This window comes from Delphinus delphis, chromosome 19 (genome assembly GCF_949987515.2).
Source record: "Delphinus delphis chromosome 19, mDelDel1.2, whole genome shotgun sequence".
NCBI lineage: Eukaryota > Metazoa > Chordata > Mammalia > Artiodactyla > Delphinidae > Delphinus > Delphinus delphis.
Window position 1 is genome coordinate 57,772,266 of NC_082701.1, and position 19,726 is coordinate 57,791,991.

The window sequence follows — 19,726 nt, forward strand, 5'->3', positions numbered from 1 at the left end:
AGGAGAAAAGACAGAAATAAAGTCCTAGAACCTGCTGGTGAGGGAGTAATATTATTTTTCCCTTTAGATCTGCGGCGGTACGAAGGTCTAACACCAGCCCCATGGGCTTCCCCCGGCTGGGATCCTGCTCGCCGGTGCCGGCAGACGCAGTACAGGCGGTCGGACGAAGACTCTCCACGGGGTCTTCCAGGCCTTACTCACCTTCCCCTTCGGGTAAGGAGAATTTATAGCAGTTGTTTCCAGCCTTTTTTCATTGTGACCAATGCGACATGACACTCCCTTTAGGAACACTGGCTCACGATGGCAGTGAGTCCCAGCTGGCTGGGAGCCACATCCCGCCCCTCCAACCCTACCCTTCTCTGATTCCCTCTTGAGAACCTCTGTATAACGCCATTAAGACCGCTGTCGGAAACAGGATGATATAAATGGGTCTTGCGGATAAAAAGCATCTCCACTGGGTTTGGGCTCTAAACACAAACTCAGAATCCCTAGGTGAAAGTACATAATATGCCTACCCTACTTGGCACTAGGAGTTAGGAGGATTAAAAGGCAGTAGAGTACGTGACAGCGCTGGGTTACGTCCACCAGAGGCCTTCCCGCTGCGGGGGCGACCGGGTGGCAGCTCCACTGCGGATCCTCCCACCTCTCCTGGACACCGCGGGGAGCAACACGGGGAGCTCGAAAACAGCCGCCCAAGGCACGCAGGGAGGCCACAGAACAGCCAATCCCAACCCAACAGGGAGACCTCGAACCACATTTTCAGGGGCTTAGCTAAGAGAAAACGCTCCCGCTTCAGAACACACGCGAGAGAGGCCAGGGCAACAGAGATCCAGAGTCCGTGAGCAGCGGCCTCCTAGCGGCGACGTGGGGGAGAACGGGAGCGGGGAGGGCAAGCGTGCACGCGCGCACACGCACGCGCGCACACACACGCACGCGCATCCAAAGGGGGAGGCCCCACCCCCTCCATCTCCGCCCCGGAGTAGGACTAGGAGGGAGGGGCGCGCCTCGGAAGCAGGCGGAGCGAGCGGGGCCGAAGCCTCGCCCAGCAGCCTCGGTTCACAAGGCGAAAACCACAGTGATAATGTTTTTTAAAAGTTAATGTCACCACTTCCCTGTGGCAGTGGTTTGGACACTACTCTTAAATGAAAAATCTTATTCAAGCAAAGTCTTGGCGTGTCCTCGCCCCCTCAGAGGCCCCCGGGCTCCCCGGAGTTTGCGGACGAGGCCCCAACACTTGCTCTCAGGGACGCGGCCCTCCCTCGGGGTCGAGTCTCTGCCCACTGCTCCGCCGCTGCTGGAGACGCACGTCTACTTGAGCGCCCGGAAGCCTTCCCCGCCTCCCACTCTTGCTAATTCGGGTTCGCAACGGTAGATGCAAAGAAGGGGGCTGCAGAAATGTGCACGGAGCGCCTGGGCAGCCGCTGTGAGGGAGAGCGGGTAGGAAGCAGGGACCGCAGGGCGCCCTTTCTGACCACCTTGTAGGCCTGACCCCCGAGGCAGAGGGCTGGAAGGAGGGGTGGGCAGGCTCTCGACGGCCAGTGAGTTCTGAGGAGCGTCCCCAGGCACAAGCCACCCAGAATCACCGTGACCCACACAGGCTGGGCCAGCCCGGGGGCAACCTCAGTGGGAGGGGAATGCGGCAGGTGGACGGGCAGCAGCTGGGCCCCAGCAGCTCCACGCCCGAGACCTCCGTCAAAGGTTTGCCTGGCTCTTACCCAGTCTCTGCCCTCCGGGCAGGTCCTACGGTGCTTTGATCTCAGCACTGCCCAGCACGCTGTGGCTTAGGACATGTGAGCTGAACTACATCTTCGCTAAATTGTGTCACCTGTAATGTACGATCTGTGCATGTGTCGCCTTTTCCATGCTATATTAGTTGTGAGCCATTTCTCCCTGCTTTACCCTTCCCTTCTTCACAGTTGGCACCATTCCTGAGCAGTTTAGTCAGTGCTGCTGTGGGCATCCTCAGGGCCAGGAATCCAGGAGCAGGAACTGGTCAGGTAGGAGATGGACTCGCAATGTTAATAGTTTAAATCCCATCGTAAGTGAATTCGAGATATGTTTTTCCAGTCTTAACAAACCAACAGAGTTTACGTGAAGTATTTTCTCTGCTCTCCTGTCTTTTATGCTAATGTGCTCTAGTGTATCATTGCCGGTTGGTTATCGCCTACGTATAGGATTCTTTTATGAGACTAAGTCCTAGGAATTACACAACTTGGCTAAACTCTGGTTGTTGTCCCACAGATAATGAAAATCAATCTAGAAAATGAAATTTCATTACTTTAATACTGGTTTTGATAAAAGCTACCAGTTAGCATCAGATAAAAAAAAACTAATGGATGTTTATTTGCTTTATTATATAAAATATACATGCCTGAAAAGATCTGCGCAAATCACACTTTGATAAGTCAAATTTTATTGTATGTGCATTTGAGGAGTTGGGCAGTTAAAGGAATGCTCTGTTACTTAGAAAAGCACTCTTGGGACGTCTCTGGTGGCGCAGTGGTTAAGAATCCACCTGCCAACGCAGGGACACGGGTTTGATCCCTGGTCCGGGGAAGATCCCACATGCCACGGAGCAGCTAGGCCCGTGCACTGCAACTACTGAAGCCTGCACGACTAGAGCCCATGCTCCGCAACAGGAGAGGCCTGTGCACCGCGACGAAGAGTAGCCCCCCATCTCTGCAGCTAGAGAAAGCTTGCGCGCAGCAGCAAAGGCCTAACGCAGCTGCAAAAAAAAAAAAAAAAAAATCAATCAGAGGTTTTTTAAAGAAAAGAAAAGCACTCTTTTCTAGGTTTAGTGTTTCATATTTTGTGTTTCTTTAAAAATAAAGCTTGATTAACTTTCTCCGGATCATAACACTTTATCAGTGTTTGTTTGTGTATGTGTACGTGTAGACACACATGTATGGCAGAACCCAGTTCTGAAAAGTGAAATGGTAGATTTAGGGTGAGATAAGCCAGGAGTGGTTGGCAGCAAGAGCTCCTGTTTATTGCTGCCTGTTTGGGGAAAGGTGATGGTTATCAGCCACTAAGAAGGTTTGTGTGTCTTTAACGTTATTGGTGGTAGTTCAGCTTGCAAGAAACTCCAAGGAATTTGTAACTGGAGCCCCAGGCTTAGTGAATGTTAAGTCAGCAACAGCAGGGTTTGTGGGGGGGAATCCTCTTGTTGTAGCCAGCTGTTCATCGTATCAAGACCCCATCCCCCAGAGTCCCCTTAAGAGGCAATAATATCTGTGGACAAGTGTTTTCTTTGTAGAGAAGATGGACACTTTAGGTTTTAAATGAATTTCGTGAAACTGACAAAAATATGCGTATGCTTGTTATTTTTAGACAAAATCCAGGAAAAGTATATTATCTTTCTAATTTTCTTTCCAACATTCTTTTTTGAATAAAGAGCTATTCTAGTTTAGCTTGAAACGTTTCTTTTAGTTGCTATGTGAGAAAAGAGAATAATTACATTGATACTACACACATACATATCGATATAAAGAGTGAAAATCATCTCGTTCCATGTAGATTTTTGTTGTTTTCGTTGGCTTTACGCGCTCTTTAGCTCTCTGTGGTGCTGACTAGACGTTATGTTAATTGAGTTGTGTGCCCGCTGTTGGTAAAACAGCCGACAGACCCGTCGTCACTAACCCCTGTCTCCTGGGAGGGCCAACGGCAGTGTGCTTGTCACTGTTTGTAAAGGATGCCAAAAAATGTCTCTTGCCAGGTAAACAACTTTTGGAATATCTCACAGGAAACAAGACATTCACTGGAACTCTCCTTGAAGAGGTGTCTTCTTAACTCGCCAGTTTTTGCCCTGCACTTCTTCTTCCCTTTGGGTTAACGCTGTCTCTGTGTCCTCGGCAGGCTCTCCCGTGCCGCAGCCTCCGTCGCCCCAGCCACTCTTGTTGGGTGCTAGACTGCAGAGCGCCTCCACCCTCACTGACATCTACCAGAGCAAGCAGAAGCTCAGAAAGCAGCACTCGGACCCCGTGTGCCCGTCCCACGCCGGGGCGGGGTGCAGCTGCTCCCCCCAGCCCAGTCGGCCCGGCAGCCTTGGGACCTCTCCCACCAAGCACGCGGGGTCCTCCCCGCGGAGTTCCGACTGGTTCTTCAAAACTCCATTACCAACAATCATTGGCTCCCCTACTAAGGTGTGTTTATTAAGCCCTTTTGTAGATGTTGTGACTTTGCTAAATTAACATTTATTAACTGGGGCATTTTGTTCCGGGTGGTCAGCTGAGGTCCAGCAACGGACCACAGGAGAAATTGAAATAGAGAAGTTGGTTACTCACCGGTCCTGGAAGAAGCACCCAGATGCCACACGGGGAAGTCAAGTCAAAGTGCAGAGAGAGACAGGACCTGGGCACATGCCTTTATTAGGGTCTGTGGGTGGAGTGCTCTGGGGTTCCCGGGCCAAGACTGGATGGGTCAATCCAAACCAAAAGAGCAGGGTTCTGATAAGTTCCACGGGGGTCTTGTCCAAGGGGCACACAGCGGGAAGGCCCTGGGAGACGGGGGGAGATCACCAGCCCTGTCAGGGAAGTCGTATCCGGAACATACATTTATTTGCGACTCTGTGGGCTGCTGTCTAGGGCGTGTGCTTGTACGAGGGGCTGGTGTCAATTTAAGGTCCCTGCAGGCCGCATAGCCAAGCACAGTGGATGTGGAAGCAGCAATACCATGGAGTAGCTTAACTCTCAGTAGTAGGTCATGAACTAGTATCATAAGTACTTTATAGGCAGCATTCAGGAAGAGGATAGCTGCAATTTAATCAGCACCTGCCGTGTACCAGGCAAAGTGTAAGTCCTTTACTTGCTGAATGCTTTATATACACGTTCCCATTTAAGCCTGAAAAAAGGAAACAGGCCTAGCGTAAATGAACTGTCAAGGTCACAGAGACTGGAAGCAGAAGAGCCGGAATTTGAATCCAAGACTGACAGAGTCTGGAGTCTCTGCTCCAGCTACTGTGCCATGAGCCTGACGGTTCTGAACATTCCTACGTCATAACAACCAGTTTACATGTGTTCCCTTAGACCACGGCTCCTTTCAAAATCCCGAAAACGCAAGCGTCTTCCAACCTGCCAGCCTTGGCCACTCGCCGCGGGCCTTCTGAGGGGCAGTTGAAGGATGGGAGTGACCCACGGGGATGCTCTCACTGTCTCTCAGTACAAGGAGGGGAGAGGCACAAGTCCGAGCAGCAGGTCAGGGCAGCGTTTGGCAGGTAAGAGACGCCATTTCCTTCCAGCCCTAAACATGGAAACTGTAACAGTGCATCCATTCCTATCATAAAACAACCAGACCCGATTAGCAGCTGGTTTATGCCAGTGGTTAATGACACTGTACACGTGTAAGGAACTGCATACACTTAGAATCTCTGAAAACCATAGCTGTTGCCTATACCTGTGGGAGTCCAGAGCTCTTCCTGAGTTTCCTGAGTAGTCTGTTTCTGCCTTTTTGTTTATTTTGGGTATTGAAGTTTATCTCTACCTTGAATTGTTTGGTCTCAATTTTTTGTCTCCTTGTTCTCTGACTTTCCTTTAACCCTTTTATGGCTTGGCTTAAATCACCCTTATTACTGATAAGTCTGGATTTTTTAAAAGTACACATTTACGTTATTATCATTCTTCTTTTTAGATCTGTCAGTACTGGGAAATTATCAGATCAACCAGTAAAAACACCTTTAGGTGGACATCAGGGCAGCACGGACAGTTTAAATACAGAACGACCAATGGATATAGGTAAGAGAAGTCCGGTTTCTTTTTAGGCAGGTAATCTGTTTGTTAACTTTCCTATTGCTGCTGTAACAAATTGCCACAAGCTTGGTAGCTTAAAAACAACACAGATGTATTATTTTACAGTTCCGGAGGGCAGAAGTCCACAGTGGGTCTCACTAGGCTAAAACCGAGGTGTAGGCAGGGCTGGTTCCTTCTGCAGGCTCTCGGGGAGGGTGCACTTCCTGGCCTTTTGCAGCTTCTGGGGGCTGCCCTCATCCCTTGGCTTGTGGCCCCTTCGACCGTGAAAGCCAGCAATGGCCAGTCTAGACTCAGACCTTCTGCCCCCTTAGTCTACACTTAAAGGACCCTTGTGATTACATTGGACCCACTGGATAATCTCTCTAAGTTCAGCTGATGAGCAGCCCTGGTTCCATCTGCAGCTTTAGTTCCCCTTTGCCGTGTCACATAGCCTATTTACAAGTTTCAGGGCTCAGGACGCGGGCATCTTTGGTTTGGGCGTGGGGGTAATTACTCTGCCCATCTACTTCTGGTGACTGTTCACGAACCTGTTGACCAGATTGCTTCATCCAGTCCCTGTCATCTCATCTAAGTTCTTAGGAGCCTGTCAAGATAGGGACATGTTCAGTGTCTTGATGATCGGCAGCCCATGAGTGAGAAGTTAGATGCTGACCAAGATTGCTTTTTATCAGTAGGACAACACTGGCCAAAGTTGCCTTACACATACGAACTCTTGAGCATCTCTTATACAGCAAGCCCAACCTATAAAGAACCATAGGTCACTGAGATCCCTGGCTCTTTCATAGTTGTTCCAGGGAACTTTATGTCCATGGACCCACATCCAGATTACTTTAGACTGCTTATCAAAAAATGAAAACAAAGGGCTGGCTCCAGACCCTAACCCAGGCTCGTTGAATCAAGTTTTCCGGGAAAGGAGTTTAGGAATCTGTGTCTTTAACAAGCTCCCCACGTGATTATGATGTCCACTTAAATTTGAGTCAGTATTGGAGCCTCTTTGTTCTTGTTTTCTCTGTCATTCTTTTACCGTCTCTCCCATGAGCCTCCAAAGGAGGAAATATCTAGACCAGCAAACACCCGAGTATGGTTTCTGTGCTGTAGGGCTTGATATTTCACTCCACCGTCATCTTGCTGGCATGGTTTCTGAAGAGAAGTCTCGTGTCATTCTTACCCTCGTTCCTCTTATAAATGAGGTGCTTTTTTTCTTTGGCTTCTTTCAGGACTTTTTCTTTGATTCTCTGCTGTTTGAAGATGAAATGCACAGGTGTAGATTATTTGGCATTCTAACCGCTTGGTGTTCTTTAAGCTTCCTGGACTTGGAAGGTTTGGTTCTGCATTTATTTTGGAAATTTCTTGGACATTACTACTTCACATATTTCTTCTGTTTCTTTCTCTTTCTCCTTTTCATATTCCTGTTGCACATATATTATATCTTTGTAGTTGTCCCACAGTTCTTGGATATTCTGGGATTTTTGTTGTTGTTGTTTTAATTCTTCTTTCTCTTTGCTTTTCAGTTTTGGAAGTTCCTATTGACATATCTTCAAGCTAACTGATTTTCTTCTCAACAATGTCCTGGCTGTTGATGAGCTCATCAGATACATTCTTCATTTCTGTGTCAGTGATTCTGACTTACAGCATTTCCTTTGAGTCTTTCTTAGAGTTGCCATCTCTCTGCTTTGTTACTCATTTGCTCTTACATGTTTATTTTTTCCATTAGAGTTCTTAGCATTAATCAAAGTTATTATAATTTCTGGTGTGATAAGTCCAATATGCGTGCTGTATCTGAGTCTGGTTCAGTGCTTGCTCTGTCTCTTCAAGCTGTTTTTACCTTTTAGCTTGCCTTTTAATTTTTGTTGAAAGCCAGAAATGATATTACTGGACATAGAATTGAGTTAAATAGTGTGAGGTGTTTTTTTTGTTTATCTGGCTAAGAGTTAGGCTGTGTTTAGTGTTTGCTGTAGCCATAGGTATCAGGGTAAACTTTTCTCTGGTGTCTTTGTATTTGTCTCCCCTGTTGTCTTTGAGTTTCCCTAGATACCCCTTCTTAAATGCCTAACTGTATATTTTCTTCTAAGAAAATATAAGCTATAAAACAGCTTAGGGACTTCCCTGGTGGCACAGTGGTTAAGAATCCGCCTGCCAATGCAGGGGACATGGGTTCGAGCCCTGGTTCGGGAAGATCCAACCTGCTGCAGAGCAACTAAGCCCATGCGCCACAACTACTGAGCCTGCGCTCTAGAGCCCACGAGCCACAACTGCTGAAGCCTGTGCACCTAAAGCCTGTGCTCCGCAACAAAGAGAAGCCACCGCAGTGAGAAGCCTGTACATCAGCCCCCACTCTCCACAACTAGAGAAAGCCCGTGTGCAGCAATGAAGACCCAGCACAGCCAAAAATAAATAAATAAATTTATAAAAAAAGCAAAAACAAAAACAGCTTAGCTCTTAGTTTCTCCACATTCTCACCAACGTTTGTTATTTGTGGTCTTTTCGATGATGACCATTCTGACAGGTGTGAGGTGATGTCTCATTGGGGTTTTTATTTGCATTTGCCTGATGATTAGTGATGTTGAGCATCTTTTCATGTGCCTGTTGGCCATATATATTTTTTGGAAAAATAACTATTCAGGTCTTCTGCCCATTTTTTAATCAGGTTGTTTCCCCACATATTTATTCCCAGTTCTTGGTTTCCACCTTTTCACATTATCCTCAGGTGTGACGGCAATTCACGTAGAAGTAACTGAATTGTAGGCCTTGGTGAAAAGAAGATTCACAGCTGTGAAGAGATTACCATAAAATATTTTTAATGGAGATCTGTATTGAACTTTCTGTTTTTAAGAGTAATAAATGCTTATTGTAAAAAAACCAAATCTAATATAAAAGTAAAGGTGTCCCTATAAAACCCACCCTCTGATACATGACACATTTGGTGAACTTTTTATTGCAGCCCCTGCAGGAGCCTGTGGTGTTGCACGGGCTCCTTCTGTGGGAACAGCAGCGAGTCCCAGGGCTGTGCTGTTCACGGTAGGGTCTCCTCCACACAGGGCTGCGACCCCCGCTTGTACCCACATAGTCCTTCGGACAAGAACCACCTCAGGTGAGGATTGTCTTAGTTCCGCCTTGGGCTCGTGTTTGGTGTGCAGATTCTGATAATGGCTTAATGGTGTGACGTAGTTTTTTTTACCAATGACGTGGAGATAATGATTTACTTTACCTTAAAGGGTTATGAAGAGTAGATGAGGGGACTTCCCTGGCAGTCCCGTGGTTAAGACTCTGCGCTTGCACGGCAGGGGGCATGGGTTCGGTACCTGGTCGGGGAACTAAGATCCCCTATGCCACGCTGTGCGGCCAAAAAATAAAAAAAAGAGTAAATGAGACAATACTTGTGGGGAAAAAAAAAAAATCTGCAAAACAAAAGGTACTATGTTATATATTTGTAATAATATATATGTAATTTTATAACATTATTACATGAACGTGACGTCACAGTAGAGCAGCTATGCATATTGGTGCTTCTTAGCTTATGTTGAAGGCTTATTTTAGTACATCCAGTAAATTTTTTGAAAATGATAGATTTTTGTTTATTTTTGGTTTTGTGGGTTTTTTTAGAAACCTAGGTTTCACCTTTGTTTTGGTACTTTGAGTCCCAATCTTTGCACTTAATCCTATATCCTACTTCTGGATAGGCTGATAGATTGGTTTTATCAGCCATAGTCTATAAATAGGTAATTGGTACCAAAAATTAAGAAAGTATTTAGATTGGACTTGAGTTATCATTTGACATCATATATTATACCTTGTGTCCCTTAAGTTCTCTTATGCTAAATCAGTTACTAATCAAGATACAAGTAGATTAATAAGCAAAGGATATAAATAGATAATGAGAGTGGAAAAAGAGCTAATAATAATCTTGATTTTAGGATTATTAAGAGTATTAAATAATAAGAAAATACCACTTTGAGAAAATAACTTTTTATACCTGTTAACTAAGCCAACGTTTAAAAAATGTAATGCCCAGTGTTGTTGAGGCTTAGTGGGATCTCTGCGCTCACTCACGGCTGCTTTAGAAAATAGCGTGGCAAGTCTTACAAAGAGCTATAAAAATATTTATAGTAATATTTGATCTGTGGTAATCCCATTCTGTTTATAAGGCCACTTACAACAAAGTGATCTTATAAAGTATTTATCACAAATAACTCAAAAGAAGGAAGGATTTCATTACAATGTTATTGGTGGCATTAAAAAAATCAGAAATAGTATAAGTGCCCCCACATAAGCATTGGGGTATAATTTTAGTGAAGCGTACACATCCGCTGAGTTTTATCACCGTGAGGACTGTGGAGCAGCAGGGAGAAATGTGTATGTTAGAAATTTGTTTAAAACAGAATTTAAAAGTAGCTGTGCTGATTCTGTAAGGAATGAAGGTGAGCCTGGGAAGATAAAGCCTGTTCATGTGCTCAGGGAGGGGTCGGGGGCCTTCCTTTTAACGCTTCCTCGCCCGTCTCCACAGGGGGCTCCAGCGGCTCCGGAGGCTCCCTGGGCTCCACCGGGGGCCGTGTGTCTGGGGGCTCCCCGCCTGGGCTGTGCTCGGGGTCTCCCCCTCTGGGAGCAGAGGCAGCTCCCAGCCTGAGACACGCGCCTTGTGGTGCTTCACCCCCCAGCCTGGAGGGGCTCCTCGCCTTTGAAGCCCCTGAACTGCCCGAGGAGACGCTGATGGAGGTGGGAAGAGACCCTGTGACGTGTCACTTACGGGGACCCCGAGGAGAGTGTTGGTGACGGGAGGACAAAATCCCCCTAACCTTTCCTATTTGGAACATTGCTCATATATTTTCAGAATAATGTTGACAGTGACACTCATTCATAGCAAGCTTTGGCTGACAGGAAGTGATGCATACAGATTTTGTATTCTTAATTTCTTTATCTGAAGTTTATTTACTACTTACAGGACTTTTAAAACATAATCTTTTTCCTAAAACTGTAACTTTTTATTCTCAAAGCTTGCTTTTCTTAATAAGATAAAAATGATACACTTAAACTTAGGTTTAAAAAAATAAATTAAGATGCCAAATCAGTCAGTAACGCTGAGGAATAAAGCTGCCCGGCAGACTGGACAGTTGCGTGTGTACACCAGTACCTTTTCCCTCCACGGAGCCAGGTCTCCAGGGAAAAACACATCAGAACGTGAAGTGTGCTGAGCACAAATGCAGAATAGAGGTGAATTTTATGATTCCAGAGCCTCTGCTAGCTAATTCCTCAGTGTCGACTCTAGGACAGTGTTCCATAGACTGCACCTCCTCCAGGTCAACTAGAGAACAAATTCTCTTTCCATATTTCTATTGTGTGTGAAGGAAAATTAAGTATTTCACATAAAAGTTATAAAGTACTGCATGCAAAATTTTAATAGTGATTCTGTAGTAAGTTTAAGTTGTAATTTTGAAAATACGTATAAGATTGGAAAAGCAATCTTCAGAGTTTTTTCAGTCTCCATCAAATTAGGCATAAATTATGTTCCAATATGTATTGGAACATATAGTCTGATATGCTGTCATAGAGCAGAGAGACTTTCAAAAGTTGATTGGTTTATTCTTCTGTCTTTAGTACACTGATTCTCATCCCTTTTTAACCATAAAAGGAGAGTGAGAAACTTAGTCTTATTTGAGATTTCAAAATACATTTATAGCTAAAAACAAACCTCAGAACATAAATTTTAGAGTACCCATTTTTAATGCGCTGCTACTATGTCTATCTATACTCCACTCTTTAACTGAAAAGATCACAAAATTTAGAGCCTTGGTATTAGGAATCACTGTTAACTGAAGAGCCACCAGAAATTAAAGTGTCTCTGAAATTGTAAGTCAGTAGAATTCATTAAACTATCAAGAAGTGTGGTTTACTGCACAGAATATCCTTACATTCCTATATCTTGGTATCTATTTTGTCATGTTTCTGTCTCATGTATATTGATTTAATTGTTCCGTGTTTCATTTTTTTCCTGGTGCAAGTACAATGACCTCATATCTTTGAGGCTGAATTTTGTGGGTGCTCTCGTACATCCATACACACAAACATATGACACACTCTTGTTTGGTTTCATTTGTGTTTATTTTTCTCACAGTTTTCTGGAATTTAAAACTTTCATTCTCCTTTGATCATTCTGACATTCATAAGTATAGAAAACATTAGCAGTGGCCACAGTTTATGTGCAGAAATGAGTGTGCGCCTCTCCTTAACCTGCAAGTTTTTAAGATGATTGGCTTTGCCGCAGCGAGAGCACACAGACACCTTCCGCCACCTGAACGCAATGCTGTTGTTCACGGAGTGTGTGCTGGACCTGACGGCCGTGCGCGGGGGAGACCCAGGGCTCTGCGCGTCTGCGGTCTCCTTGTACCAGATCCAGGAGAGCGCGGTGGTGGACCAGATCAGCCAGCTGAGCAAAGACTGGGGGTAGGTGCCCCCTTGCTGTCCATCTCCAGAGGCTTCCTGCCCTCTGTAAACTGGTGTCCAAGCTGGGGGCCGTGTCATCCACTGAAGGTCATGGGCGTCTCTGAGTTAACTCATTGTGCTCGATTTCACTGTGTGAGCCGAGACTTGGAGGTTCTGCAGCCTTGGTGTTTCCTTTCCTGTAAATTGTGCTGTTAAAGATATTTGATGATAAAGAGATTGTATTTTTATCTGAGTGCACCCATTGTATTCAAAGTACACACGTCTTTCTCCATGCCGGCCCTTCTCCCTTCAGGAGGTGTTCGTGCACTAAAAGTGTCAAGGGGAATGATGTTCCCTTAGAGAGACTGTTGTGATGGGGCACTGGCCTGTCAGTTCGCAGGCTAACGCTCTGCTTGCTGTCTCTGGGTGCAGGCGGGTGGAACAGCTGGTGTTATACATGAAGGCCGCACAGCTGCTGGCAGCCTCTCTGCATCTCGCCAAAGAGCAGATCAAGTCCGGGAAGCTGAGCCCGTCCACGGGTGTGAAACAAGGTACAAGCAGAGCGTGACGGGGCTGCTTTTCCCCTTACCCTGGGAAGGGGAGTTTTTGGTGAGGGGTCACCGTGGTATTAAGCATGCTTAAATGGGAAAAGATGCTGGCTTTTCTGTTTTTTGGTTTTGCCATTTAGCCGATACCGAGAGCAGTCAGAATTACTTTATTCTCAGTCTTCACTAAGAGAGAGAACATGTGGAAGAATGATTTCCAGTCACTTTTTTCAGTGATCATTTAGTGTCGCTTTCCATAAATTAGCAGGAAAGTTGCTTGTCACCATGACTCTGTTTCTGGAGGAAAATTAAAATTCTCATTTCAATTTTTTTCCAGTTGTCAAAAATCTGAATGAACGATATAAATTCTGCATCAGCATGTGCAAGAAACTTACAGAAAAGCTGAATCGCTTCTTCTCTGACAAACAGAGATTTATTGATGAAATCAACAGCGTAACAGCAGAGAAACTCATCTATAATTGTGCTGTAGAAATGGTAACCCTTTTTAAGGTGTAATATTGCATAGTAATACTACTTGTCTTTAAGAGCACCTTTTGTTTTTCTTGGCTGCGTTGGGTCTTCGTTGCTGTGTGTGGGCTTTCTCTAGTTGCAGTGAGCGCGGGGGGGTGGGGGGCTACTCTTCCTTGCGGTGCGCGGGCTTCTCATCGTGGTGGCTTCTCATTGTTGCGGAGCACAGGCTCTAGAGCGCAGGCTCAGTAGTTGTGGCGCAGGGACTTAGGTGCTCCGCGGCATGTGGGATCTTCCTGGACCAGGGCTCGAACCCGTGTCCCCTGCATTGGCAGGCGGATTCTTAACCACTGCACCACCAGGGAAGTTCCCTAAGAGCATCTTTTGAAGTGCACACCTACTTGACATCATCCTTTTAAAAAGAGTTTATGCCCCACCACTCCCAAGTCCCAGGTATTGTGGTACCTCTTCCTGAAGGAGTGATTACACTTAATTAACATGCAACAAATATAAGTTATGTTGGTTACCTACCACATTTGGTAAAAGTTTACCATACCTCTTAAAAATTGCTAACATTGGGCTTCCCTGGTGGCGCAGTGGTTGCGAGTCCGCCTGCCAATGCAGGGGACGCGGGTTCGTGCCCCGGTCCGGGAGGATCCCGCATGCCGCGGAGCGGCTGGGCCTGTGGGCCGTGGCCACTGGGCCTGCGCGTCTGGAGCCTGTGCTCCGCAGCGGGAGAGGCCACAACAGTGAGAGGCCCGCGTAACGCAAAAAAAAAAAAAAAAAAAAAAAAAAAAATTGCTAACATTAGGCATGATCTAATCTTTTTATAGTTTGCATCTAAGAGCTTTCACTGGATCTCTGTCTTCATTTTCTGCTATTTAAGGAATTTGGCTTGATAAAACATTACAAAAATACTGCTTTTATTACCCAATCTGCAGAAATTCACGTGCTCAGATTCCACAACTGACCTTACTTAAGTGTAGACACACAAAGTATAATCTACTTTTCCAACTCTCTGGTTATATTAGTGGAAATAATTTGTTTTCTGTATCTTCGAGGAAAAATTGCTCTGAAGGAAACATGAAATTAGGGACTGTCAAAGAAGGAATTAAGTGGGAAAAAATTTAATTACTGACCAACCGTATAGTTTTTACCATATTAACATAGTTGAGCTTCCTTTTCCCTCTCAAATTTGTGTACTTTGAATTGTACTGTTATATTACCCCCTTGGTCTTATTTTGAAAGCCATCATAATAAAAAGGCGTATGAAAATAGTTTTGGAATATAAACTGTCGATGAGAATAATATACATTATATTGCCCTAAACTGTTGATATGAATAATATGCATTGTATTGTTTTGTACCGAATTAAGACTTCATAAGACAGATTTTCTTTTAGAAATTTGTGCCAGGAAAGACGTCCTCTTGTACGGAGTTAGGGTGCTTCTGTCTCTTCTGATGACAGAGCCACGTGCCTCCAACAAGACTCTCCTTGTGCCCTGGCTGCTGAGCAAGCTTGGAGACACTCAACTTATATTTAGTTATTTCTCTCCTTCCTTTTCAGGACTTGGATTTTCTGTGTCCATTTTATTTATCATATTGTATGTGGCTTTACTCTTTGAAAGAGACAGAGCATACTGACAAGTAAATTAGGATACTGGATTACTGACAGTCTGGGCAGTGAATGATTAAAGAGAAAATCAGCATGCTGTTGGGGAAACACATGCTCATAACCCCGTGAATGACACCATGCCCGTCTTTCTGGGGAGCCCTACCCACCTCTCCCCCTGCCCGGCTCGCTCCTGCTTCCTTATGGCTCTGCCTCAGCATCACTTCCTGGAGGCGCTCCCTAACCACTTCCTCCATAGTCGGGTTAGGTGCCTCTCGCGTGTGCTCCGTACCACCCGGGGCTTCCTCCTGTGATGCCAGGTACCCCTTGGAGTTCACAGCCCACGCCTCCCTCTGGACTGTGAGCTTACCTTCATCGTGCACTCTGGGCCGACACTCAGCAGGTGCCCAGTAAATACCTCTGAATGAATGAATCCCACACACCAGAAAACTCTGTAACTAAAAGGAAAAGCTGATAAGTGGCTTTTAACGTCATTTAATTGTTTCATTGTAACAAAATCTACTTTAGTGAAATGCCAGGTTACTAGTGTGGAAGTGTAAGTTTAAAATAAACTTTTTAATGAAGTCATAGAAGAGCCAGTTTAGAAGTGCAAATATCATGAGTTAGGAATCTCTGAGTTCAAGAAGGTTATGTTTGAATGCAGAGTAACTCTTTTGTCAAGAAGCTCTTTTATGTCGCTCACCCAATAGATTATATCATTTTGTCGAAACGTATTAATTTTAGACAGACTCCATTTAAAGCTGCGTTGCCTGAATGGATTCGTATTTTCATGGAAAAGCTGAGAATCTTCTTGTTTTTGCTGACTGGTTCTAGGTTCAGGCTGCAGCCCTGGATGAGATGTTCCAGCAGACTGAAGATATTGTTTATCGCTATCATAAGGCGGCCCTTCTTTTGGAAGGCTTAACTAAGATTCTCCAGGACCCGGCAGATATTGAAAATGTACACAAATGTGAGTTGACTTAGAAAGCAGTGTGCGTGTTGGTTGCACTTTCATTGTCTCCTCCTGGTGCAGTAGACAGCGCATGGAGTTTGGAACCGTGCAGCCTGAGGGTTGCATCTTGGCTTCCCAACCTTGGGCAAGTCACTCACCCTTTCTGTGGTCTCCGTCTCTTCTTCTACAAGATGAGGAACAATGCCTGCCTTGCCGAGCTGTTGTGAGGATTAGAGAGGTTGCTTGTACAGAGCTGTTGGCTTTTGTCATTAGTCTTTAGATTTCTACACTGCATGACTCTATTGGTGGGTGTGTTTGTGTATGCAGAGAACTTTGCTTTTATCATTAAACAATAAGAAAGGCAGCTGTTTTAATCCTCGTGACCGAAGAGCCCTGTGAAAACCCTGTGTACTGCAGATTTGGTGTACAGAACGGAGTGTGGACACTGGTAGGGTACCAGGATGGTGTTTCCACTTGTCAGATATAAGACCAATGATGTTTTTTTTGAGGAGGAGGTGTAGTCATACCACATTTTGAAGAGCCACAAGGGGCTGGCAGTTCTAAGATTGTTTGCAATTGTGAGCGAACTAGCTGTTAAAACCTAAATGTTCTTCATTTGACGTGCTAATCTAGCTTTTACCACTGTGCAGCGCTAAGCTAGACGATTACCAGGCAGAAAGAAGAAAAAATACTCAGAACTGTTAACTCTGGGGCAAAGATAGAACAGAGGTGAGGGTGTAGGTGGAGAGTGAGAGATTCTTTTTCATTGGTTCTTCTTTCCTTGGTTTTGAAAATATAAATGATTTTTATTATGAATTTATTTTATTTCTAGATAAATCTCGTATTGAAAGGAGATTGTCGGCACTCTGCTACAGCACCTCGACCTTGTGAGCAGCAGCAGGCCTGCCCCCAGGACTAGTGGTGGGTGTGAGGCGATGCCTTTGGGAGCACAGCTTGGATCCTGTCGCCCCACCCCCAGGAAACTGTAGGTTCCTACACGGTGACCACCAAAGAGCAAGCAGTGATTTCAAAAAGGAAAAACAACCCCAGAACTACCTGCCTTATCAGAGAAGTCACCCCTTCCCTTTTTCTTTGTAGAAGCAGAAGCAAGAGTATTCCACTTGACTTTCAGTTTGAACTTGGTAAATAAATGTACCTTAGAACTAGAGTTGTCAGTACAGTTATTCTTAAGGGTAATTAGGAATGAAACGATGAGTGGCTCTTCACGCCAGTCACCAGAGCAAAGTGTGGGGTTCCACATGTTCACTGAGGCGAAAAAGTAAAAAGCCACGTCTCATCCAGGCGGTTTGATACCCGGGGTAAGTTTATCTGAGTCTGAGCACGCGTCCATAAACAGCTCAGGAAGAAATAGCTTAAGGGGTGAAAGGCGTCTCTTGGAAGAGATTGTGAAATCTTCAATTTGATCTAATATGGACACATATTAATAATCTTCCAAAATCTTTCATATTGCACTAATTTATTAAAACAACTGTGTATTGGATTTTGCAGTTTAAAACTAACTGAGGCACAATGGACTTGTTTAAAATATTTTACTTGATTATATACACGTACCCTTTCCAGAATTCACAGGTGATTTCTCGTGGACTTTTAAGTGGTAAAAAACTTGTGTTGTGTGAACCTTTGCATTTTCTTAGCCTATTCATCTACACCTACAGGTTTTCTCAGTGATATTTTTGAGTTGCTCGTTGTCTGCTTTTGTTTGCGTTTCTTACTGTGCATGCAGAATGTGCACTCATGCCTGTGGCCTCTAGGCTTACTAAAGGCTGGGTCTGTTGGGGCAGTATCAGAACAAGTGTCAGTCCAGAGACACTCTCAAGGATTGCAATAGGGCCAAAACAAAGTTGGTGGCTTAAAGGCTTATTAGTGATGTGGAATTTTACATGAAATTAGTGAAAAATGAGGTATGTTTTCTCTTAGGAAAATGGGCAGCTCTTTCCAGCCTGTGTGCATTTTCCTGTTAGTCCTGACAGTTCACCAGGTAGCTAGTCATGGAGAATGTGGGCACTTAACACCCCTCTAGAGGTGGTGCCTACGTGGTAGGTTATTTCGTTTCTCTTACTTACCTGCTTGAATACTTGAATAAACCATTCTCCAGTTTTAATCCTTTTAGATAATGTAACCTGAACTCTGACAAATTGCACAGAAGCTCTTCGGCATTAATTTAGTGTACTGATAAAAACAAAAACATGGTTTTTCTTTACTTTGACGAAGTAATGTAATTTTTACTTTATTTATCTGTATGAAATTCCAGCAGTTAATTTGAACATTTATTTATATGATGTTTATATTTTTAGGTCTTTAATACAGTGTTTCTACCTCTTATTTGTAACTGCATGCATTATTCATGAAACTAGGTAAAACTCACTGAATTGTTGTGTCATAGCCTTTTTATTATTGCCTGTACAGATGTATATTAAGGTAAATAAAACTGACCAGGTGTTTCTAGGGTGAGGCTGGGTCCCTGTGATGTGGCTTGTCAGGCCAGGTCCTTCCTCAGTGAGTTTGGAGCCTTGGTGGTTAACACCTGTCGCCCTGCCCCAGGGTTTCAGATGCTCGGTGACGGTCCTGCAGGCTGCCAGGAGCATGGGCTGTGCGGCGGCTTCCTGCCCTCCCTGCAGTGGCCGTAAGCACTGTCACTGGTGATACTCCATTTTGTATGATTTTTTCGAGTGTAAAGGGCAGTTTCTTGTATGTTCTCTCAGTTACCGCCCGTGTCATCTCACTGATCCTCCGAGGGGGTGGGTACATTCCGGTCCCTCCTCCCCTCTCCCGCTTGTTTTTTAAACACAGGATGAAACAGGTTCACAGCGAGGAAGTGCTTGGTCTGCGGTCAGTACCTAGGGAAGTGGCCGGGCTGTGCTTTGTGACCTCCAAGTGCATTCTTCTGCTTCTTGTACGACAAAGGTCAGGTGATAGGAGGTATGTGTGAGACCGTGAAGTCTGAACAGCAGAGAAGAACAAACTGTAAACTCGTGATTAATGGTTCTGATTATGTTTCCATTATCAAGGCCAATTGTTTTAAGAGATTTTGCCTTGATTATAGCAATAATAAACAAATGCTTTATGTTTCCACGTGTATCTTTTGATTTTGTATCATCTATTTCATAAAAAAGAGAGAAACCAGCTCACATATTCACGGGTTGACACCGGGTCTCAGGCGAGCCTGGAAGGTGGCGGGCGCACAGATGCACACGGGGCTAATCTGTGAGCGTGCCGAGTGGCCGTTCCTGCTGTGAGGATTCGCCTTAATGGCGCCTGCGCCAGGCCCGTGGGATGCTTCCCACATGCCCGTCTCTTCAAGGGGGGGTGTCCTTCTGCCCCTCCTGGGGTCCAGGAGAGGAGCCTGGAGAGGGGGTTACTGTTTGGGCCCAGTCACCTCAGTCCCCACAGGTAAATAGCAGGGGAGTCTAGCTGGGCACCGTGGGTGTGAAGTCACTGACTTGGCTCTAAAAAGCGCTTGAGGTAACGGAGGAAGACTTGCCGCTTGCACCGTGCGCCTCCTGTAGCTTCTGTGGGCAGCCCTCACTCCTGCGGGAGCAGAGTGCGGTTCTGTTGTTCCAAGGAGACTGGCTGCCGCCCGGAGAGCTTGGTGTCTTCCCTCCGTTGACGGGCGCAGCCTAGGAGCATCCGTATCCACCTCTGCACGCCGGGAGACAACTGACACTGGGTCCTGGGCCCTGGGTCTTCAGCCATGGAAGTCCTGGGCCCTGCCCAAGTCTCCGCCTTGTCTGTCACAGCCCTGGCCAGAATGCTGTCTTTGGGAGAGGGGTCAAGGTGGCATCGTCCTCACCGGAATCAGAGGGAGTCACATCAGAAGCGACCCACCTGGGAAAGCACCGCACGGCGGGAAATGACAGTCGGTCCCTGAAGTCTCGGCTTTTGTGGACGAGGCAGAGCCAAACAGGTGAAGGGTCACAGGGGTCAGTGCCCAGGGGTCAGTGCCCAGACTGCTGTGGAGGAGGGAGGC

General features: G+C 45.5%; 1 protein-coding gene across 1 annotated transcript in view; it reads left to right on the plus strand.

The window, feature by feature from the left end:
* The window catches only part of ULK2 (unc-51 like autophagy activating kinase 2), a 66,470-nt gene extending 47,645 nt beyond the window's left edge, over nucleotides 1-18,825 (plus strand). The window contains exons 16-27 of the mRNA XM_059997625.1: nucleotides 68-213; nucleotides 1,917-1,997; nucleotides 3,856-4,142; nucleotides 5,025-5,212; nucleotides 5,626-5,729; nucleotides 8,686-8,835; nucleotides 10,249-10,457; nucleotides 12,004-12,182; nucleotides 12,594-12,712; nucleotides 13,044-13,201; nucleotides 15,621-15,756; nucleotides 16,571-18,825. Coding sequence (XP_059853608.1) covers nucleotides 68-213; nucleotides 1,917-1,997; nucleotides 3,856-4,142; nucleotides 5,025-5,212; nucleotides 5,626-5,729; nucleotides 8,686-8,835; nucleotides 10,249-10,457; nucleotides 12,004-12,182; nucleotides 12,594-12,712; nucleotides 13,044-13,201; nucleotides 15,621-15,756; nucleotides 16,571-16,629 — 1,816 coding nt within the window. The 3' untranslated portion in view covers nucleotides 16,630-18,825. The remainder of the gene's footprint in view (nucleotides 1-67; nucleotides 214-1,916; nucleotides 1,998-3,855; nucleotides 4,143-5,024; nucleotides 5,213-5,625; nucleotides 5,730-8,685; nucleotides 8,836-10,248; nucleotides 10,458-12,003; nucleotides 12,183-12,593; nucleotides 12,713-13,043; nucleotides 13,202-15,620; nucleotides 15,757-16,570) is intronic.
* The last annotated feature ends 901 nt before the right edge of the window (nucleotides 18,826-19,726 follow it).